Below are 24,855 nucleotides of genomic sequence, written 5' to 3'. Positions count from 1 at the left end.
CAGTGTGTGTGTGTGAATGGTGAATGGTTCCTGTGCTATGTAAAAGAACATTGAGTCGTCGTTAAGACTAGAAAAGCTATGTAAGAACAGTCCATTGACATTTACTTACAGGCCTGGACCAATAGTGATAACATAGGCATGGGCACAGGCTAATTACTGCTATCTAACATGCTAGTTAACATTAGTAACTAAACCCAAACATCTGATGTAAGTCCAAACTGCCGGTGAGCTTCTCCTGTACTGTTCGGTATTTCCGCGTGGTTATGACACAATCGTTAAACCTATTTTTACAAAAACGTCTGCTACGGAGCCATAACGTGAGATACAAGATACTGGAGACTTTTATGCATGGTTGTGTTTCTTTAGAAATAAACAACGGACAAATAGAGTCTTTAAACGCTTCAGCTGTAAAGTTATTCGCTGTCAAAGTGACGTCAAAATGAATGGGAGTCAATGGGATGCTAACGGCGGGTGATGGCTTGTTAGCGTCAAATTGGCGTCATAGGAGCAACGCGTTGCGGAGAGAGGCTTACCGCCTTGAAAAGTGAGAAGATTTATTCATTAATAGTAATAATTATTATTCTCCCCAAAACAAGTTTCCTTTGGATTTTTAAAGAACTATACAAAAAAAAGAATTGCAACCTTTTTTTGCAACTTTCATTGTCTTCTGCAACTTCATTGTAACAAATATACAAAAAGACAACTTTTATTGCATTTTTTTTTTTTTTTTTTTTAACAAAAGCTCCCTGAAATCAGGCGTTTTGGGCCACAACGATCTCAAAAAGAGGACGCAAAATCCTGGAGAGATGGCCCTTGTGTTTTTTCATGTGTTGTGATGCCCGTTCACCAGTCTACTCCGGATTTTGTCAGTCATCTCATCTGATATGCTGTGTCTCTAGGACCCTCTCCTGTCCTATTCATGGTGGCCTACTCGGGGACATTCATCACGTGCTGTAGTAGCGGGGCCCCGCCTTGATAATCCCGCTCAAGGGCCCGGTGTTGGCTCCTTACACCACTGTCAAGGGTGTCACTATTTTAAGTGTTAGAACTGGTGCCTTGTTAACCCTTGTGTTGTCTTCCCGTCGACCTGCAACTTTTACTATTTTGACATTTTAAATTAAATTCTTTAATCAACGTCTTAGTCGTCCTTTTCAACACTTTTGCGATTTTTCCCGATTTGTCACTCAACATTTGGCTTTTTTCTGAGGCTTTTGAAGTTTTTTTTGACATTTGTCACTTTTTTCATCTTTTAGTCAGTTTTTTTTTGGTACACTTTTTGTAACTTTTACAACTTAGTCAAATTTTTAACTTTTTGTTGCTTTTGTCACTTTTAGTCACTTTGACCTTTGTCACTTTTTCAAAGTTTTTACCAATTGCTTTTTCTTCAAATGCTATGAAATTGACTAAAACACCTAAATTCAAGTAAAGTAGTGAACTCATTATCTATTTAACTTGTTAGCGGCGTCGTAGGGAACCGTCCACGTTAATTTGGACTATGTGGTTGAAAGAAAACCCAAATTTCTGATAAAGAAACTTTTTGAAAGTGGGTCAAATATGACCCGAGGACAACAGGAAGGGTTAAGGCAAAGTGTGCGACATTCCTCCTGTTGATTCTGAACTTGCTGCCGGCGGTCCTGACATGTTCAAACATGTCAAAGCTGAGGAACCGGTGAGGGTTTCAAACAAAGCCAGTTTGAGAGCCAAAGGCAGATTCACAGGAACAACTAGGAAGGATTCCGTGTGTCTGTTGGGCGAGGGAATTGTTTCGTAACAATTCTTAGAAGCTTCATATTATCCAATCCAACTTTATTTGTTAAGCACCTTAAAAACAACCAAAGTTGACCACGGTGCCGTACAGAAAAATACAAAAAAGAAACATATTATAACACGAGTAAAACATCGACTTCTTACTAGGTGTCAAAGGCCACAGAGAAGAAGTGGGTTTTAAGATGTGATTTAAAAACAAACAAGGAAGAGGCGTGTTTAACATGCAGAGGCAGATCATTCCACAGTTTTGGAGCCAACACCGCAAACGCCCTGTCCCCTCTGAGCTTCCTCTTATATGGGTATACGTATTATGGTCATACCAGAAGAGTCTGATGTGGATTCTAATTAAATTGTCAACATAAAGCTGAGCCAAAAACGCGTACAAGTACAAAATGAAAACGAGGGAATAAACATTGGGAGTTGAGCGACCCGTGAGAAGATTTCAACTAGTGCTACAGCCCCGTCCTCCCCTCGTCCTTCTTCCCTCTAATTATCCCCTCTCAACAAAACGCCCTCTCTCATCTATTGCTCTCTTCACACATTTCTCCTCCCTTTCTCTGTTTGTTTTACTCGCCTCTCCTTCTCATTGTCTCTTCGTCTACAAGTCTGTTTTTCCTCTCTGGCCCCCCTCAGACCAAACTTGCTGGGCCACGGTGGAGCTGCAGATGTGAGAAATACTGGACCGGTCGGCTGCTGCGGCATGGCCAGACAATAAAGACACACTAATCTGTGGGATCTGCGGAGCTATGTGCTCTCCTTGTATGTGGGTGGGTGCCAGTAGCCCAGTGAGGAAGATAAAAGAGATTGTGAAGGTGTTGTATGGGAGGACTGTGCATATGTGTGTGTGCATGTATAGGAGTGTGTAATTTATGTGTAGTGCCTGCAGACATGCTGGTGGAACATATTTACTGCAGACTGTTTGAATCTCTGAGGCAAAATGTGATCCAAAGAACTGATCTAGAAGTTGATAAGAGGGTCTGACAGGCGCCTTTCTCTGCACTCGCATCCTACAGGACTGACTGCCTTCATTCTTACCACATAAAGGGGTACGACTGGGGTCTGGTGGGCGGAGCTGGGTTATCCAGGGGCCCAGTGATGGGCTCCTGCTGCGGTAGCAGGGCTTGAGACAGAACAGGGCACTGACTTTTTCCCCTGGTGCTAAATATAGCATTGGCCTGCCTGGCCCGTTAAGAATACAGAGAACAGTGAAAAAAGAGGGAGGGGGCGGGGACATGCCATATGTGTGAGTATGTGCGTGTATGCACAAAGAAGTGCAGCTTAATCAGTGTGTGTGTGTGTGTGTGTGTAAGGAGGTGAGTGACTGAGCTGGTGTGGGGATGCGGGGGTCCGTGACCAGGGGTCCGTTTCAGAAAGCAGGTTTAGTGAAAACGGAGTTTGTTAACCCTGAGATGAGGGAAACTCTGGGTTTTCCTTTTCAGAAAGAGAGGTTATTTAAACCTAAAGAAGAAGGGGGGTAACTCCACCCCGTTTCAGAAAGAGAGGTAACTCAGTTACTACGGTAACTGAGCCTGTGAACCTAACCCGGTAACCAGGTTCTCCTCTCTCCCTCTGATGCAGCTCTTTCATTTCTTCATTCATTCATTCATTCATTCAGTCCGTATCAGGCGCATTTTAAGGCAGTTTGTTATCTGCGTGTTAGACAGACTATGAAACTTTTTTTTCTCAAAACATGGCATTTCCTATGACTTCGCAGAGTGTTAACCATACGTCGGAAAATGATATTGAGGCAAGAATAGATGTATTGTCATTTCCAGATTACCTGTTTGAGAGGTATTGTTTTTCTTCCCAGTCGATCAGTTATGAAGAGACCTGATCCGTCCTCATATCACTAACGTCTCCCAATTTACATCCCAGCTGATTTTTTACATTGCATTATGTTTAGTTTTTTTTGCAAATGCAGAGCCGTCGGAAAAGTGTGCCTCTCTCTGAAGCATTTTTTTTTTTTTTTTTTTTTTTTTTACAGTTTTTGTAGAATTCCCTGGACACAAACCAGTGAGAGCCATTTAAAAATGAAATGACTGTAACTCATAATTCTGTTAATAATGGTGCGGCAGCCTGAGAATGGGATTATCACCGTAAATTAAATTATAGGTGTAATACCATTCCAATTTTCATCAGTAATGTTATTTGTGTTAAGTTACCTGTGATTAAATATGAAATTAATACACTATATTAGAGCTCATGCAATTTTCTCCCACACCAATTCTGGCTATTTAGCAGCAGCAGCAGCAGGTGTTGCTTTTTTTTTTTTTTTTTTTTAAACAAAATATTTATTCAAACTTCCAGTTCCAGAGGGATAAAGTATGCCGACCGATTCGTTTGTGGTTGTTGCCATGGTGAATCGCAGCCTCATTCATGCTGCCTTTTTATTGCGGCGTTGGTGCACGCGCTTAACGCTGATTGAACCAACTCAAATCAGCTGTTCTGGAACCGAAAACTCAGTTTCCCATCTCAGGGTAAATCAACTCAGAGTTCAGGGTTAGACTCCGAGTTTGTTAGACCTCCGTCCTGAGTCGGGCCCCAGATGTGAGAGTGGTTTGTGGCGTTGTGTCATATAGTTAGAAATGAGTATATAAAAAAAATAAAAAAATGAAAGCTTTTTTTTTTTTTTAAATGCAACTATGTGTATGCAGCATTGGAAACTTTTCAAATCTGCTTTGTAATCTTGTAAACCGGTATAAAGTAGTTGTTATAGTTGATACATGAAGTACACATGTGCTACTTGTGACCACCCAAGAAAAAGCAGTGTGTTGCTGTGATGGAAATCCTGTGTTCAAGGAACTTTCCATTCATTTGTTTCTAACTATTGGATCTGTGTAGTTGCTGAAAATAGAAGACATCCATTCAAGATCACTGGGGCGTGGGCTGGACCTCTTCATTCAATGCAGAGTTCAAGCATGAAACAGGTGGAGCAGGTGTTTTTTTTTGTGTTTTTTTTTTAAATTAAAGTGACCTATTCTTCAGTCAAACAGGTAATACGTACTCAGACCTTTAGTTCGTCATGCTGTGCGAACAGAGCAGATAGAGACAGCCATTGAGCTCCATCTGTGGACCTTCTTACATAACGTCTGACGTGCATGGAAACCAGTGGCCACATACCATCGTCTGAAGGACAGAGGTTTCCTCCCTCTTTCCTGCTAACGTCACAGTCACGTTCCCTCTCTTACGCAGCCAAGACATGGCATCACTCATCTGCTACCTGCTTTTACCAAACCAGATGTTTACTGGCCCTTTTACAGGGTGCACCGGTGGCACGGATCCCAGATAAAACAGCCTCATTCTGGTCATGTACTCATTTCTTAGTGGGATACTTAAAAACGTTAACATTAGAAATGAACAATCTTGTTGATGATAAAGAAGTAAATATAAACAAAATGTTTGCAGATTAGATGAACATACAACACCATTTATGCCTAAAGACTGAACACCTTTAGCTTATTATCAGTAATAACAAGCTGCTCCAAATGTGCTACTAAAAGACAGAAGGTAAAATGTTTAATTAGATAACTCAACACTTGTTAAAAAGCGGGGGGGGTGGGGGGGGGAGAAGTGCTAAAGGCAGTTTATAGAAACACTGTGACGTCACTGGTCTTGTGACTGATGGATGTGTTGAGAGGGGAAATTACTATTTGCACAATAACTACAGTGATACCTACTCAGACCAACAAACAAGGAAAATAGAGACTGAGGTCGAGAAACATTTAAGTGATGCAGTTCACATGATATTTCCATTAAAAGACGCACAGGTAAGGCAGCAATAGTATATTTTAAAGATTTTTGGGGGGGCATTTTAGGGCTTTATCTGACAGGACAGCTGAAGGAATGAAAGGGGGGAGAGAGAGGGGGAATGACGTGCAGCAAAGGGCCGCAGGTCGGAGTCGAACCCGGGCCCACTGCATCGAGGTGTAAACATCTATATATGGGGCCCCGCTCTACCAACTGAGCTCTCCGGGCGACAGCAGGACTATGTTGAAAGAAACATGTCATACTGTTACGTTAGAAACTTAACAACAAAACTGCGGCAACGTTTTGCCATCTACTGATATAGGTAAGAGACACTGGACTGTTACAACTTCAACAAAACTCATTAAAGGCTGGCCTGCAGCGTTTTCTGACAGAGGTGGATGGCTGGCCCAACAGGTTGGGTCTGAAAGTCAGCGGACATTCCACCTATTTGAGACAAAGAAAACACTGAATCCAGGCCAGCTGCAGATGAGTCACAACCGCGGCAGATGCGCCTCGGGGCCTGGCAACAGCTCAGTCCTTCCGCACTACCCAGGCAGGTCCTTCAGCCAATCATAGCCGGGGTTCAAAACGACAAACGGATCAGGCGGCCAATCGCGTTGAAATAGAAACGCATAAATCAAAATCAGAGCAGTTCCAAGTTACTCAGACCTTCAGTTGGCGTTGCGTTGCGGGTGTGTGGGAGTGGTGGAGCATGTTTAGGTAAGGTCTTAGCCAGTGACAACAGTCCTCACTGAAGGTCTTTAGTGCACGGGGCTTTTCTATGGGCCCGGATAAAAGGTCAGCAGGGCCAGGATAGCCAGACCGATAAAGGAATTTTAAGGCCGATATTGAATATTTGGTTATTTAAAATCCAACATATCAGCCACTGTATATATATTTTTTGATTCCCTAACATTAGTTATTTGTAGTAAAATGAGTTTTCATTAAAATATTATAATAATTAGGGGCAGCTGTGGCTCAGTTGATGAGCAGGTGGCACCTTGTACGGCAGCCTCTGCCAGTGTATGAATGTATGTATGATGTAAAAGCGCTTTGAGTAGTTGATATATATATATATAAATACAGCACATTTACATTTACTTTGTTTTATTGTCACAACAGAACATCAAACTATATTAAAGTTCTGATAAATAAAATGTATAAAATAAAAAGTTAAGCTATGAAAGGTTGTAGAGCGCCCTCTGGTGGACAAACTATGCAACACCAACACTCATAACATGGTTGACTGTCAACTGTCATATATCCTTTTTTTTTTTTTTTTTTTTTAAATCTCCCATTATAAATGCAGATACCCATAGCTCGATAATATCGGCCTGCCGAGATATCGGCCGGGCTCTACACTGAACCTGGCGACCTAACCAGCAATACTAACCTCCTCAATTAGACAAAAGAGAGTAGTTTCTGCTGCCACAACTTAACAAAAAAACTTAATTACTAGTTATAGTTAAAATACATTATCTGCCTGTCACCTTCTTCTAAAACATGAAAGAACTGATTTAAGAAGAGGCAAATCCACCTTACTAGGTCCCTACCGTCCATTACCAATGGACTGTGTGCGCTGCATGAAATAGCCTGTACAGTATCAAGTGTCTGAGTGTATGTCGGTGCATGTGCAGACAAAGCCTCATCCAAAATACGCAGCATCAAACTTGGCAAGTAGGAGTCTACCTCTGTACTTTATGACCTATTCACTTTGACTATTAACTTCTTTTTTTTTCTCAACATGGCTTTATGGAGGTGTGGACGCCTCCTCTCTGCAGGGCGCTCGTGTCAAACACATAAAGACCCAATGCTATTATCACCACTGTCTTATTGTCTGTTATGTAAAGACCTTATGCATCCACATATCACTAACGCTACCCATTGTGGACATGCTTTCCCATCCTAAGAGATCTTTTGTCGCATTACGTTTTTTTTTGGAGCAGTCTGAAAATACTTGCTCTGAAGCATTTTTTTAACGTTTTTGTAGTGTTCCCTTGACACAAACCAGTAAGAGCCATTTAAAAAGAATTAAATGATTATAAATCAACATGGTGCTGCAGCCTCAGAATGGGATTTGTAGTAGTTTACTATATTGTCATATAGACATCCTATAAATCTATCAAGCCTTAAAAGAGTGGATTGGGACATCACTAGTTCTTGCTCATTAGTTTCTCTTTGACCTATCCACTTTCTTTCCACCTTTAATGTCTTGAAGTTGTATTTCTGTCTTTGCATGTGCTTCATCTCTCCTTTGCTCTACATTCCTGTAGGGGAAGGGCTGCATGCAAAGACATGCCATCGCTCTCTGCATACACACAGCCTGGCTAATCAAAGGGAGGTAGAGAAGAGCTGAGGAGGAAGAGCAACATGAAGAGTGTACGAAAGGAGATCGAGAGCAGGAGATCTAAAATGTCTGGTTTGACATGGCTCTTCTTGTTTGGGAGCTAGGTGTGTGCACTTCATGAGCAAACATTAGGGTTCAACGTTACGCTATGATTAACAGCAGCAAAAGGCACAAAGGAAAATTAGTCAGGCTTTGGAATTGATGTTGGAAACCGTTTCTTCATATTTTCTGGCATTGATGCGATTTCAAAAAAGGAAGAGAAAAAAGCTCAAAAACATGCTGTTTGATGGAGTTACAGCTGCTAAAAGAACCTCATGACCTCTGTGCATGGACCATTTCCTTCTTGGATGTCATGTACATGGAACTGTCGACGGCGCGCACCCATGGAGTGTTGTAAGGACCCTGGACACTTGGCGCAGCGTCGCTGGCTCCTTGAGGTCTGGGCTGGGATGCTCAACCTGCGCATGTGATTGGTCCCTTGTCTTGTGTGTGTGTGTGTGTGTGTGTGTGTGTGTGTGTGTGTGTGTGTGGTGTGTGTGTGTGTGTGTGTGTGTTGTTTTGTCGGCCTTCCTCCCAGCTTTCCTCTCTGTGTTTTCTTGGCTCTGGAACGCATTCCATGTCTCAGTGTATTGTTTGATATTGTTTGTAGCCGTTAATTTCTGAAAATATATATATATATATATATATATATATATATATATATATATATATATATAGTATTTAAAAATATGTTTAAAAGACAGGAGGCCGTGTTTATGACTGAAGGAAGAGAGGGCTTTAGCAAGATGGAAGACAGGAGATGAGAAATACCAGACTCATGTCCAGATGTTCATAATGTTCATATCTCCATGGATACTGCTTAGATTAATCACTATCATATCAGCGGGAATGGGCCAGAATGGAACATGAGGAGCAGACAAGGATGAAATGGAAGAATGCAAAAGGACAAGGAGGAAGGAAGTGAGAACAGGGGGAGCAGTTAAGATTAGTTAGGCGAGTGGGGGTTAGGAGAGGGCAACAGAGGAGCGGGGAACTGAGAAACAGAACGGGAAAAGGACAGTGAAAGACAAAAGTTAGGATGAGAGGAGTGAAAGAGTTTGGCTCAGTGTGGGAGGTTGTCATGGCATGCCCTGGCCGCTCGCTGCGCTCCTCCCTACATTCCTTGGCATGGGAGAGTCTCGAGCCATCCCATAATTGCCACCTGGGTAGCCAACCACCTGTCTCTCAAGCGAACGCATGTACACACAAACAGCAGGCTGGTCCCTCTGAGCCGGGATTCTCGGGTGCAAGGTCGGCTAAGATATGACGGCCGAGGTGGAAGAGAGACATGTGAAGTGTGTGAGGTGGCCGAGCTGTGGAACGACCTGTGACATCATGCTGCATCACAGGTGTTCATATAGCACGGCCACAACGTCTTTGTCCCCAGGCCTGGAGGTAAAAGGGGAATGGTAATTAGAGCCCGGCCTATAAAGGATTAAGACCGCTACCAATATTTAAAAATCCGATATTCTTATATATATATATATATATATTGGCCAATATATTAGAAAAAAAAAATTCCATAAACGAGTTACAAAATAAACAGATTTCCCTAACATTAGCTATTTGCAGTTATTTATGAGTTCTCACAAAAATGATATGATCATTTTTTTAATGTCACAACAGAACAGAGGAACATCAAAATATATCAAAGTTCTGATAAATAAAATGTATAAAAATGCAAACTTAAGATATGAAACTTAAAGTCCTTTGAACAAAAACACATTAACAGGAAAAAAAAAAACAATGTTGCCAACAGGGATGTTGTAGAGCGCCCTCTGGTGGACAAACTATGCTATCATTATCTATTATTATTTTTTAAATTGGCCATTAAAAATGCCGATACAGATAAATTGGGAAATGTCCAATATCGGCCCGATATTGGTCGGGCTCTAATGCTAATCATGCTTTCTATCCTGCAATCAAAGTCACAAAATTATTCACAGGACAAAGGGGACGGGGGCACAAAGACAGTGTGGAGAAGTGGGTGGACTGTGCACTTCTAGAACGACGTCTACCTTATAACAGAGGAGCGAGGGAACCCTTCACTGCCAGGTAGTAAGAGGATTCAAGATAATGGGAGTTCTGCTTATGAACTGTCCTTACAAATAAGGTTCATGGTGAGTTCTTGACTTTGGAAAACAGGATTAGAACACCGTGATCACCACATGGTTCATTGCTGCTGGAAATTTCAATTTCCTTGCGAGAGTTGTCTCAAAGGGATTAACACAGAGAAGCCTAGTAGCTGTTCTTGATCAAATCAAATGATCTTTTTTTAGCAGATGGAGTTGCCAAGTTGTTATGCAATTGTAGTTATTTGTATTTCCTTTTTTCTGAAGACTTTAAAGGCCGTGTCACACTAACCCGAGGTCAGTAACTCAAGTCTGTTAGGTGTGTGGCACTAGCGGGCACTGTGGGCAGTCAGAATCAAATGACCAATCTGGTTGGTGGAGTGCTAACCCGGAAACGAGTGGGAAGAGCGTGACTAGAGTCTCTCAAAATCGGACAAAAATCTTTTAAACTGACTTTGGTGGAGCTAAAATGGAGACAGATTCAGCAACTGCGTAGACTATTTCTTGCTTAAAATGGTTTCAGAAGCACGTTCTGATGAAACTTTTTGTAAAATATGAGATCGTATTCTGAATTTCCGGAGAAAACAGAACCACGTGATGCGTCCATCCAATCAGCTGCCGGTTTTCATTCTTATACAGATTAGTGCCACCTGCTGTCATGGAGACGTATTACGTCTCGTCGCTTCGGTGTGTTCCGAGGTAATTTTTTTACCAACTTTGGGAGACTTTTTTTTGCCAAGGGTCAGCCTTCTGGTTGGTGCGTCAGGGGTTAAAAGACTTCTCATCAATGCTGTGTGTTCAAACTGATGGCTCTCATCATATCTGAGTTATTATAATACTTTACTATAATACTCAGTGTTGGAGTGAGCATGTGCTATGCCTCGTGCATTGGTGGAGGAACCAGAAAAGGTTACACATCTTCCCAGAATTCCATTAATCCTCAAAAAAGTAAAATAATGTAGCTTCTCCTGGGAAAAATATAACCTTGGCACTGAGGTTAGGACACACGCGCACGCCACACACCACACACACCACCACACACACACACACACACACACACACACACACACACACACACACACACACACACACACACACACACACACACACACACACACACACACACACACACACACACACACACACACACACACACACACACATCCACTCACACACACACACACACATCACACACAAACACACACAACACACACACAATCAAACAACTCCGATCTCACAAATGCAGGACATTCTGACAAACAAGCTCTAACGTTAAGTCAGTAACAACTGGGGGGCTGTGGGGAACTGATTCTGGCCTGTGACAGCGAACATCTCCTTCACTAATCTTGTGCCGGACTACTTTGGACACTTGCATTGAAAAGCATTCCCTAGCCCCTTACCCTAACCATCACAACTAAATGCCTAACCTTAACCCTTACCCTTATCCTAACCATAACTTTATTATAATACTAATCTTACAACCAAGTCTTAACCCTCATACAGCCTTTTAAAAGTTGTGAATACTATATTCCTGGGTTTTGTACCCCACTAATGTAGTTAAACAAGATCACACACACACACTAAATGTAGGTGTGCACAGCAGCAACCAGACTAAAGAGAAAACACTTTTTTGTTGCATTTGAGTAGGAAGAAAGTTGAGTAGGCTACATCACCCTTGAAAAGGCCTCTCACTGCAGAAATTGTAACTAACACAACCTCACAGCTAGACGGAGTTCTCATTCCACTTTTCAACTCCAGGTTTTATAATAAGGGTGTGGATGCTCTGTGTGTGTGTGTGTGTGTGTGTGTGTGTGTGTGTCTTGTGACACTTGAAACGGAGCCAGCACTAAGCTGACGTTAGAGAAGACTGTAAAACGTATTGAGTTACTTTCCACTGCTGGCGTGGCTAAGTAATACGTAGAACATAAGAGAATGCAAAGTGTGAAACATTAAAATATACATAAAGCAACAGTACAGCGATTATACTGTGAAACCACCGAGCAGGCAGAGGTGACGAAGGCAAGGAGACGGGAGTTGGTGACGTGAAGAAAGGGCTCAAAGAGAGCTGTGGTCAAACATGCTGTTTGCTCAGGAGCACAAGTGGAACACTGTGTGTGTGTGTGTGTGTGTGTGTGTGTGTGAGCAGTAGAGACTACGGTGGAGGGGCTGGATGGACGAGAAAGACCGGCACTAACCACATAGATAGATGTAGGAAGTGAAGAGGAGGTGGCGGGAAAAGGATTAGGGTAGCACCCATATTTGCACTAGGTGTGTGTGTTTGTGTGTGAGCGAGCGAGCGTGGTGTTGGGGGGGGGGGGGTATGGCCATGAAGCTTCAGAGTATACAGAGCTATTTCTTTCCTGGTCCTAAGAATTAAAAAAAATAAAACAAAACCAAAAAGTAATGCCAGTGTGGATTTCTAAGCCTGTCTTGGTCAGCCCTTAGTCAAAGCAGCAGAGAGGGGATCGTAGTAAAGAGAGTACACACACAAACACAAACACACACACACACACACACACACACACACACACACGCGCACATGCTCCACCAGGCCAGAAGTCAATCAGAATCATCTACTTCTACAAAACTGTTAAGCTGCAAAGTCTACAAAGGGCTCTTGAGGAGATGGGACAGGCCCAGGACACACAACGACAACACTGTAGGGACTGTTGTTGGGCCTTAAAAGCAAATGGAGAGATAAATAGGGTGGGGGGGGGGGGGGGGGTTATGCACACAGTTTGGGTAGCTTGGGTGGTTTTCAGCTTCAAGGCTGTGCATGTCCACCCTGACACAGCTCATTAACTCCTAAGTGAGGGCATTTAGTCACACATTTCCTACCGAGGGGAATGTGACCCAGAGCGCTTCCCAGAAAAGCCTCCTACCACCACGCAGACTCAACACAATGCTCCCGCAACATGAACTTTTTTTCGAGCAGACCCGGTTCACCTCAGCTTGAGCGACTGTGTCGACAAACGGAGCGTGACCAATGGAATGAGGCGCCTGTGCGAAAAAAATGTGAAAAATCGGGAAGTCATCACGTCAGCAGAAAAGATAATGATTTAAAAAACAGCTGATACGATCGACACTCGGCCCTAAAGCGCACAAGTCAAATCGCATTAGTCCGCTTCTTAACACACAGCAATGTGTTCCTCGGCATATTACATAACCAGTGCAGCGGGGATGTGAGATGCAAACAATAACGTGCGGACATGAGGGATGAAAGGAGAGGTTTAGGGGACCCCTTTCCGAGGGGTACGTCCCCATGTCCTGCATCAGCAGACAGTACAACTCTTGTCACGCATGTGAGCAACCAGCTATGATGGTTGTATATTACACATGTTGCAGCGGATGTGAGATGCCAATGCATGGAGGGAAAGGAGAGGAATGGAGGCATAGACCCACTTTCTGGTCCAAACCATGCGCATCGGAGCACGACGATAAACTACATATAACATATGTGGTAATTTATTAGACTCTGCAACGGGAGGACATTCAGTGTTACCCTCTTTGTTATACCACGGCCTGAGTACGACCAACTATCTAATCAATAATAATGCGTGACGTGAGTGTACCTGCGAAATAGGTACCCCGAGTATTCGGTGGGTTCGGTGCCTTGCTCAAACACTCACATTGCGTAGGAGGGACTGGCACTCCAGACAACCAGCCCACCCCATACGTTGGGTCGTATCGGGCTTGAACGGCGACCTCTCTAGGTTCACCCCCGACCCCTACTGCCATCCCACAAACTAAATTACGATTTATAACACACATCTTGTCAATATGTTTGACGGAAGACCTTGTTTACCGAACCTTTCTGACAAATATCTATAATTGTAAGTTATGACAACACATGCTAATTTTGTACCAATGTCTTTTTAGTTAAGATTTATTTTAAAAAGTCAGTAGGACATTGCTATTGAAAACTTTACTGGTGAACTTGCAAATTTCCATTAGAGCATAGAGAACAGAGGAAACAACATGTATAATATACTGTAATCAATTCATATAGATAATAAATAACATATATATATATATATATATATATATATATATATATATATATATATATTAATATATATTATATATATATTTGTGTCCTCTGCTTCCCTCTAGTGCTCATCATGGCATTTGCAAGTTTCACCCCGGCTGAATGCAAACAACCAATCAGAGCCGAGAAGCCTCTCATGCAGTGTCAGCTGGTGAACTGTGGTCAAAGTGTAAATTAGGCAGCGTTGATTGAATATAAATCAATACTCTGCATTGCATTTTTTCTGAAAACATCTGAGGAGGGGAGGGGGGGGGGGGGGATATGCAAAGCAGAAACAGAATCTTGATTTATGATCTCTTGTAGAACTTCTTGTTCTAGGCCTGTTTATAACTGGCTGGGAGGGTTGGATTGTTTCTTACAAAGTTGTTATTCATTAACCCTCATGTTGTCCTCGGGTCAAATTGCGCCTTTTTCTTATCAATGTTCTTTTAATCACCCAAAATAACATGATTGATTCCACATAACACTCTTTGGCTCTTTTTTTTTTTTTTTAGTACAAATCTTTCATTTATCTTGGGGCGTCTTTTTCAATTTTATAGCATTTGAAAAAAACATTGAAGTGGTTTTGAAATAGTGTTGAGTAAAAGTTGACATGTTCCGGTCTGTGATTATCCATCAACATCCATTCCTTTAATTTTAGTCTCAATAATTCCTAATTTCTGCTTTTCTAACGCAAACATTAGGTATAATTTCCTATGAATGAGGTTTACTGACCATAAATTCCAAAAATAAGTGTAAAACTAAAAGTTAATAAGTTAGTGCTACGTAGTGTTGAAAACGTCAAAAGAGTGACAAACATTGAAAAAAAAGGTCAAAAACATGAGAAAAAGTTAAAAACACTGACAAAAAGCGTCAACAAACGTGGTAATTTTCAATTTTGACGGGAAGACAACACGAGGGTTAAAAAACCTTGAAGAAAAAAAAGAATCTTGATTTATATTTGTTCATATTTTGCCTAATTTTACAATTTGACTGCAGGTCATATGCAGTCATTGACCAGTGTTAGAGACTCTGCTCTGATTGGCTGATTCCTTATGCCATGAGGAGCACCACGATAGAGGCAGAGGGATGGGATGGGATCCCCCCCCCGAATGTTATATCAGACTGTAGAGCCCAACCAATAAAAGGATTTTTAAGGCCGATACCGATGAGAATATTATTTAAAAATCCGGTATTTCAATATGCTCATTTATATGCTGATATACTTTTTTTTTTTTTTAAATCCAGAAACGCGTTACAAAACATAAACAGAACACTACCTATTCGTTATTTGTAATTATTTAGGAGTTCTCCCTAAAATAATGATTTTTTTTTGTTTTGTTTTATTGCCACAACAGAACATCAAAATATATTAAAGTTCTGATAAATAAAATGTATAAAAACACAAACCTAAGATATGAAACTTAAAGTCCTTTGAACAAAAACACACTAACAAAAAAAAGAAAAAAAAAAGAATCAGTGACAGGGTCCCAGGTCCCAACAGGGACGTTGTAGAGCGCCCTCTGGTGGACAAGATATGCAACGCCAACACTCATAACATAGTTGACCGTCCGTTTTTATTTTTTTAAATATTCATTTATCAGAATCCTTTGTTATTATAAATGATTCTGATGAATTTGTTTTTGAATCGGCCATTATAAATGCCGATTTTCTGTCTGCAGAACAGTTGCAGACAGAAAAACAACCAAGTTCACTGTTTCCTTAAGGATGCAACCTCCAGTGTCAGATTTCCTTTAAAATGTCTCTGATCTTCTCCATGAATGGAGGGGTTACTGAGAAAACACGTGCACCGTCTCATTAAAATTGTTCCCAGAAGATGGGAGTGTGTGAACATTGTGTGTCCATCAGCTCGGAATGCATTTTTGTACAGAAGCCTCTATCGAGGGAGAGAAGCGCTAGAGTCGTCCCAGCAGCAGCGGCTCTCCGAGACTCTGGTGGGCTTTCAAAAACCGCTAACTCGCATCTGCTGCTCTGCTTATCACAACAACCGAGGAACGAGGACATTTTTACAGCCGGTGCGTCCCTGACCTCCCACACACACACACACACACACACACACACACACACCCACCCACCCACGAATTTAAAAAAATAATCAGTACTGCTTACACATTCCCGCCAAGTACCACAGTTCACAAGGTGCTTGATTAAAAACCATCATCAAATACACTCACGTATTATCTTATACCCAATTTAATAACAGCAGGCCAGGGTGCATTCCGTTCTCTTCTAGGGCTGATGACTGATTTCAGAGTCGACTAAGCTGTTGAATATTTTCTTGATTAGTTGTTTGGTCTAAAAAATGTCAGAAAATGGTGAATCAGTGTTTCCATCAGCCCAAGACAACGTCCTCAAACGTCTTGTTTTGTCCACAACTCAAAGATACTCACTTTACTGTCAGAAGAGAGAAGAAACTAGAACATATAAACATTTACCAAAGCTGGAATCAAAGCATTTCTTTTACTTTTGTCTTAAAAAATGACCCAAACCGACTGATCGATTCTCAAAATAGTCCAAATTCATTTAAAAGTCGACAACTAATCGGTTATTTGATATCTCTTTGCAGCTCTATTCTCTTCAAATGGTGATGACCCAGGAACGCGAGAACATCAAGCCAAAACAATGAGCAACATCTTTAAGAATATACGTTAAGAATATAAATAACTTCTTAAGGGTTCTATTTACCCCCCCCCATCTATCGCTAGCAATGACAATGCAGTGATTAGTGAATTCTTTCCGACCAATCAGCAGTCTGATGGTTTTCACGTCACCTTTTGGAACCGCCTCAGCTCGCTTAGAATAGAGCCTCTACTGAGGTAGTAGTACTACAACAACAACAACATATACTTTATCAGTCCCGCAACAAGAAATTACAATTTACACTATTGTTATTACACACAAGCCACACACAAAAAGGGGTACCTGGGACTTTTTTCCCGTAATGGAAAACCCAAAAAAGGCGAGTAGAGCCGATACCATGCAGTGGAAAAACGCCATAAGTTTACCCCCAAAATCCTAAGAGGGCAGGAAAAAAAAAGAAGGAAAACTAAATGCCCCCCCCCCCCCCCCAGATGTCTAGACAAGATCTTGCTGATAGCAGAGGAAACTTTGGTCCATTGTGTGAGTTTGATTAACACTGAGTGGATGAAGGCGCAGGAAGCGGTCACACCCAAGTTTGGGCGACGAGGTGATGAAAAGCATGTGACGGAGGAGCCCAACAGATTAACTAACCAAAAAAACCAAGCTGGTGGAAAATATGAGCGAGTCAGTGCTCCCTGTAGGAAGTTCTGGTGAGTGTGTGTGTGTGCATCTTAACCACTAATCAGCTTAGGAGGTGCACGGAGTAAATTAATGTGGGGGTGTGGCGAGAAGCAACACCTCTCCTGCCCAGAGGGGAAGTCTGATCTCTCCAAGGAAGATACTCTGAAGGCAGGCGAGCATGATTTAACCACCAGCGCCTCCCAGGATATTATCCACCCATAACAACAACAACAACTGTGCCACAAAACAACAACAGCTCAACAACACAAGCCTCGGATGGAGTGTCACACCGACTGCGGTGAACTAGAAATGGTGATGTCTTTTTTTTATTTTGGGGTAATTACAGTGGCTTGAGAAAGTTGACACACCCGGGCTAAAGTTTATCAAAAAGAGGAATAAAAAAATTTAAAAAAATCTTAATGCAATTGATTTTGTGAATCTAATGAAATTGATCTTAAGGCATTAATTCAAAAAAAGTTAGGAAAATCCAACCAATCCAAGGACACCAATTTTCTCTGTGAATGAATAATGTGTTGTAAATAAATAAATGTTCTTCCTTAAAATACAGGGGGCTTAAGTACACACACCCCTATGTTAAAATACAGGGTAAGTATACGCACCCCTAGGTTAAATTCCCATTGAAGCAGGCAGATTTTTACTATTAAAGGCCAGTTATTTCATGGATCCAGTATACTATGCATCCTGATAAAGTTCCCTAAAATAATAAAAATATGCCCGCTTCAATGGAAATAAAACATAGGGGTGTGTATACTCATGCCCCCTGTATTTTAAGGAATAACATTTAATTATTTACATTATATTATTCATTCACAAAGACAATTTGTGTTTTTAAAAGGTTGGATTTTTCCTAAATGTTTTGAATTAAGGCATTAAAATCAATTTCCAAACGATTTTTTTGTATTCCTCTTTTTTAATCAACTTTTGCACGGGTGTGTACACTTTCTCAAGCCACTGTAGCTATGACAGCATATCATGTTAGAGAGGGGGATGACAGTATATATGAGTCTCTTGGGGCTAATCAGGAGCAAGGCAAACAGTTGTGTACGCGCCTGGCCCGGGGCAGAGCGGTGTTGCTAGGTAGGACGCGGTGATGGCGTTGTGTGTTTCTCTGTCGCGGCCACAACAGAAGACAGGAAGGGGTGTACTAGGGAGGGGAGGAAGCTTGGAGACAAAGGAGAAGAGGCAGCACATGTTATGGAAATTCCTGGACAAAGAGAGCCACGCATGTTTTGAGCCTTGAGGGAATTGCTGAGAGGACAGTGAAACCACAGCGAAGCCCTGTTCTATGTCAGAAACTGGCATGGAGGACTGCCTTTTTTTTTTTACATCTCAACAACACACAAAGAAAAAAAAACATGCCTGTGGTCTACAGATGGTGCATCAATGAGAGAGGGAAGGAAGTGGATGTGGGCAGGCAAGCTGCTGCCAGAGTCAGAATGGGAAAATAAAAGAGAGGTGGACAGAAAGGAGACACAAGAGAGGTCAAATCCATAGATGTCCTTGGAGCGGCGAGAGCGGGTGCACGTGCCCCTCCACCGCTGCTGCGGCACAATGTCAGTTCAATGACGAGCGCTGACGTGCACGGTTTCTTTCAGATTCCACAGATGTATCACAGCCATCGGTAAAGGAGGAGCTGTAGCAGGAAGAAATATTAAATTTTTTTGAAGATTATTTTTTGGGTTTTTCCCCCTTTGTTATAGTGATCATAGACTGGAAAGAGGGAGAGATGAAGGGATGACACTCAGCAAAGGGTACCAGGTCGGATTAGAACCCTGCGCCGCTGCAGGCCTCAGCCAACAAGGGCGGGGGGGGGGGGGGGGAAGAATGCTCTTACTAGGTGAGCTGGAGGTTACACCAACGAATACATTTATGAGCAGATGAGATCAGGTAGACTTGGTAAGCCCCGCCCACTCTGCCGGCGATTTGATTTCGTGCTGCCGCTCGGTCTGGAAACCTGCACGTTTAATTCTCCCGCTTCAGTTCACAATTTTGTGGGAGCCAATCACAAATCACAAATGGCTCATCTAACTGGCGCGCTATTGGCGGGTTTAACATGATGATAGAGAAGAGACCAAGCAGCTTCTTGTTTACATTCAACATAGAGGCCACCAAAGCGTAGCAACCCGTTGATGCCGCTGTTGCTTTTACGTCACCCGGATCGTTGGTCTGATTGGTTGAAGGACTATCCAACTGCAAACAGAGTCATTTGAGCTGATCCCGCCTCTTGTGCAGAGAAAATACAGAGCAGACTCCCCAGAACCAACGCTCGGGCTGGTGATAGGCAGACTAGAGATCAGCGGCTCTAAACACTACGGAGTTGAGCGTGTGTGTGCGTGTGTGTGTCTCCTGGCCAGGGGATTCAGATGTAAACAAGCCTCTGATTGGCTTAGAGAACTGGCTCCTTCTTGGGAAGACAAACTTATGCAGTGACATAATCTCCCGTATAGGGGGATGGGAGGGTTTCAAGTGCAATGTGCACATCGTTTTTGCAACACAAAAGACTTAAAAAACCAATACTGCAACTAAAGGCCATAACACAGAAATCAGAAGAGCTCCACTGGTACAAAAAAAAAGTTATTCAAGACAAGTCCTCGTCTGGCCGGCAGCCCAGAGTTCTATATGTCAACATAATGTTTCGAAGGTCACCTCAGGACATGCTGGAGTCAGCACACTGCAGCGAGTTCAACGTGGGTGTCACGGATCGGAACATGACGTAGGTGGGATCCAGCTGTTTACATGAAGTTTCTGGAGGCTACTTTCCTTGTCTGTTTTTTTCTTGTCTACCTCTACAGTCTATCCTTGGCAACAGCGCCATGTCAGACAGTGGATAATTGAAACAAATGAGGGGGCACAGCAGCCAAAAGCACTGCAGCACAGAGGCAATTAAACAGCTATGCGGGCAAGTGTGTGTGTGTGTGTGTGTGTGTGTAGGTTTTAGTTGGAGAGGGAGAGCGAATAAGGCTTACCTACTGACCACCACCTTCTCCATTCAATTAGGCTGCACTAGACCACCCCTCCCTTTCACTCTTGCCGGGGACAAACTCGGTAAACAGGAAGTGAGGCGCCGAGCCACTTCCTGTCTCTTTAAAATGGGCCTCTTGTTCCCAGAAGCAGCACCGAGGAGCCACGGGCCGCTGCGCCGACTGCTGCTGCAACCGATCCCCCTGCCGCATGTCCAGCACATTCAAACCCTCCAGGCTGTTGTTTTGATACTGAATTCTGTCTAACCCTTTTCCTGCCACCTGACCAATCTACAAACTGAGCCAAACACAATGAAGCCATTCTCCACTTGCCAATTGGGCCACCAAGCAGCTGTGAGTTTTTCCATGCCTACAGGGCACCTGCTGCCTCAAACAGACAACTTTTCCCCTGCGTGCTTCCCTTTTTTTTGGAATGTGCTTATGTGAAGTAAGTTGTTTTGGTAACAAGGGGCTGCAAAGACGTCCAGTACTTTCTGTATTTAAGCGTGTGTGTGTGTGTGTGTGTGTGTGTCTGCTGACTGTGTGGATCTAAATGCGGAGGTGAGGTTAGTGCAAGCCCATCTCTTTCGCCATCTCCTAAGCCAGCAGGAATAGGCTGCTCGTGAAAACCCTGTGTCTTTGTTATGCAACTGGCCCCGTGTGCGAGGTCTGCCCTCCGCAGTGACTGGAGGGCAGGTGAAAGTAGAGGACAGTCAGTCAAGTCAAGACTGACAGACATCCTATGTGCACTCCCCAGCCAGTGCCCCTCCTTAAGAGTCTTATGTAACACATCTCCTGACAGGATCGAGTCGACCAAATGATATACCTTGGGCAGGGTTTATCTGTTCTCCATTGTGATTAGTGGAGAAAGTCATTCCAGCTCAGAAATCTAGGGGAAGTAGGAGAGAAAATTCAAAGAATTGAGTGTGGGGTTGTTGTTGGTGGAGAATGGCGTCCTTGTTGAACTGCCCTCCTCAGCTCTGTGGAAGCAGCCAGGCCTGCCAAAGATAGCCTAACGAGAGACACATGGAAACCAGTACGGCCTGCTCTGCTAATGCAACACACACAGTGATTGATACCCTTAGAACACCACACATATAGAATCTACTGACTGGTCCATTGAGAGCAAACAGTCTCAACACACAAAACACACACACAACACACACACACACACACACACACACACACACACACACACACACACACACACACACACACACACACACACACACACACACACACACACACACACCACACACACACACACCACACACACACACACACACACACACACACACACACACACTTTTTGTTATGTGTTGGAGCCTGCTGGTCTGAATGTGTCCGCTTTCCAGGAACACGTCAACAGCGATACATCATAAGGGTACAGAAACACTGACCCTCATAATGGAGAGGAAAATTGGATTTTCGGTTTCATGCTACAATTATGCGTGGAGAAATGATAGCCACAGTTTAAACTTTTTAACATTATAGTGAGGGGGGGGGGGGGAGGAGAACAGAAAAAGGGCAGAAAATTGACTAAAGCTGAATGAGAACATGACCCAGGATTCAACTCCAACGGTGGTAGTTGCCTCGGGACTGTTGTGTTGGAGGAGGCCCAGGCAAGGGTTTGGGTGTGAGAAGGAACACTTTCGCATGTGACAATGTACATAGGTAGTAGAGCCTGACCGATAGATCGGCGGGTCCAATATTAGACATTTCCCAAACTATCGGTATTGCCAAAATATTCATTCATCAGAATCATTTATAATGAAAAAAATAAAAAATGAAAACGTACGGTTAACCATGTTCTGAGTGTTGGCGTTGCATAGTTTGTCCACCAGAGGGCGCTCTACAACGTCCCTGTTGGCAACAGATTAATTTTAGTTTATAAGTTTCATATCTTAATTTTGTGTTTTTATGCTTTATCAGAACTTTAATATATTTCGATGTTCCTCTTTTCTGTTGTGACACTAAAACAAATTATGATATTATTTTAGTGAGATCTCATAAATAACTACAAATAACTAATGTTACCGTACGTACACACCGCCACCGACTTGAGCTGCAAAAAAGCTCTGGCCGCCCCGCCAAGGACGCTTATCAAAAAGTACGGGGAAGCGTTGTGACGCTTTGGCCGCTCTGACGTGGCGGCGATCTCTGTCCGACCGGTAGAAGCACACGCAGCCACTACCAATACACTGAAACTAGAAACCTTTATAAATTACATATATAATGACAGAAGTTTTATTAATTGGTCACAACGGAGTCTGTTAGCAGTTAGCTCGCTCGTTAGCCGCTGAGCCATAGCGGCGTGCAGGCAGAGCGAGCAGCCGCCGGACATATCTAGCTGGTGACCCGTGCCGGACTTCACTGTGAGCGGATGTGACCGGCAGGTAGCGTTAACTTGTTCCTATGTACAAACAACGTTATATTATAAACGAAAGGTAACCCAGCGACGGCGATTATGAGCTTGTCCTCAAAATTAATGTTTTGGTAGGAACGAAAGATTACATCGTATGTTTCTCCAGGATCAGCCAGCGCGAAGGACGTCTATATTCCGATTGGCGGCTGGCGTTGGCCGCTGCTTGCTGCTGAACCGCGTCATAGCTCATTACCATAAAGTTGAAAAATTTCAACTTTCTGATTGACGCTCAACACGCTCAAAACGCGACGCCGACAGATTTGCCGCTTCTGGCAGCCGAGAGAAGCCGGCTTCCATTGAAAATGAATGACTTCCGGTAACTTTAGACGCTCAAGTCGGTGGCGGTGTGAACGTACGGTTAGGGAAATCTGTTAATAAAAATATATTGGCCGATATATTGGCATATCGGATTTTTAAATAACCACTTATTTGTATCGTATCGGCCTTAAAAATTGGTCAGGCTCTACTTTAGGTACATTTGTTGACTCTAAGAAGCCAAGTGTATCCTGGCTAAATTCACCTAGAATAAAATATCAAGGCTTTGCTCCTGACTGTAACATTAAAAAACCTGCAAAAGGCTGAGTAATTAAGGCCATGGCGGACTGGTCAATCGCTCCTTTTTAAACAGGATGATCAACATCAGAGTTGAAGCTGTTTGACGGAGTGCTGGCAGGCGATCTCTACTCCAGACAATGCTGCTGTTGAAAGCTGAAACACCGGAGCCCAGGGGACGGAGGGCTGGCCCGGGCTGAGGTCAACATGACCTGTTTGGATGGGTGTGCCTCCAAAAACATCAATCAACCCATAAACCATCACTGCTAAGCCGCTCGATTGACTGACGCAGACGCCAAGGGAGAGGAAATGCTAAAAATAGACGTGACGGCCCATTTTAGCTTAATGAGCCCATGAGACGTCAGAGCGCTGTCCAGGTCCCACCCTAGCCTTGATCGTGACGCCAGTGGAAAGGACCATAAGTACTACTCGTACAAGCCCCTGACTTCACAAGGCTTCTGTGTGTATGACGCCAACAGTATAGAACACATGTGCAGCCTCATGGACACATGATACACACATAAACGGCAGGCTGTTATTCATACTAAGAGTAGCAGTGACATGTAAACAAAGATCTGAATCACAGCGAGGCCTAATCTAATCCAGCTGTGCTGTGTGTGTGTCTGTGTTAAAGCTACAATTTAATCCTCACCATCAAAATGCTCCTTAGAGAACTACAAAGTTCAAATTTAGATTTTATATAGCAGTAAAGGCAGGCTCAGGCTGGCTCACCACACAGCCACAAGAGAGGGGAACCAGATCCTTTTTGCTCAGATTGCCAGAGAGCCAAACCTAAATCATCTAGCCTGACTGTGGAGCACAACAAGCAGCTATACGGGGGCACGGCACAGGCTCGCCAACACACGATGGTTGTTCCAGGTAGGGAATCAAATAGAAGGTATTCAGGTGGTAATGACCGGAAAGAAAAGAGCAAAGTCTATTACGTCAATACTCCGCAAACAACAAAAAATGAAAAAAGGAAAGAGCACCTTCCTGCCCCCTTTTTAAAGGAACACAGAGTCCAAACAAACAGTGCTGCACAGAGGGGCACACAGGGGGATGGGAGGGAAAGTTGGGCAAGCCTAACTGGGTAGCTGACTTGTGGCTGCATGCCCTGTAACCAGCAACATCTAACCCACCTTCTCTTCCATCAGCTATAGGAGGATGGCTATGTGCCATCACTGTCCCTCTGTCCTCAACTCCCTCCCTCCCTCCCTCCTCCCCTCCCACAAGTCAAGATACTCGTGTCTGACTACAGCAGAATCCCTGCCTGCTACAGCAGCACTGTCCTCAAATGTCTCCTACAAAACCGCAGCAGCATAACAGAGAGAGTGAACTGGGAAGGAGGAGGGAGGGGACGGGGGGGTCAGATGGTTGGACGTTAATGGCGTTCTGACAATGTAAGGAGAAGAATGCTGAAAAGCCTAGTATGCCGTAAACAACAACAATTAAACAACAACAGTGAAGGGGATGGAAAGGTCAAGAGGGAAACAGAGGAACAGTGAGTTTGTTAACTACCGATAGAAGAAGCAGTCGCAGCACACCAGAACCCCCATCCAGTCAGTGGTGAAGCAGGGCCGGGGTGACGAGGCTCCGACCCACAGCACCCTTCCTCC

At 43.3% G+C, this 24,855-nt stretch overlaps 1 protein-coding gene across 3 annotated transcripts in view; it reads right to left on the bottom strand.

Moving 5' to 3' along the window:
• Window positions 1-24,855, bottom strand: part of mob2a (MOB kinase activator 2a) — an 82,111-nt gene that overhangs the window by 20,864 nt on the left and 36,392 nt on the right. Inside the window, exon 1 of one of the 3 annotated variants that reach the window (XM_032522520.1) lies at window positions 24,758-24,855. This exon is cut by the window's right edge and continues 405 nt beyond it. The exons of the other annotated variants lie outside the window; for them this stretch is intronic. Within the exon in view, the coding sequence (XP_032378411.1) occupies window positions 24,758-24,795 (38 nt within the window). The 5' untranslated portion in view covers window positions 24,796-24,855. The remainder of the gene's footprint in view (window positions 1-24,757) is intronic. 3 annotated transcript variants of the gene reach the window in all.

Source organism: Etheostoma spectabile, chromosome 8 (genome assembly GCF_008692095.1).
Source record: "Etheostoma spectabile isolate EspeVRDwgs_2016 chromosome 8, UIUC_Espe_1.0, whole genome shotgun sequence".
NCBI classification, from domain to species: Eukaryota; Metazoa; Chordata; class Actinopteri; order Perciformes; family Percidae; genus Etheostoma; species Etheostoma spectabile.
Note: the sequence above shows the minus strand (reverse complement) of the source record. Positions and strands in the feature narration are given on the sequence as shown.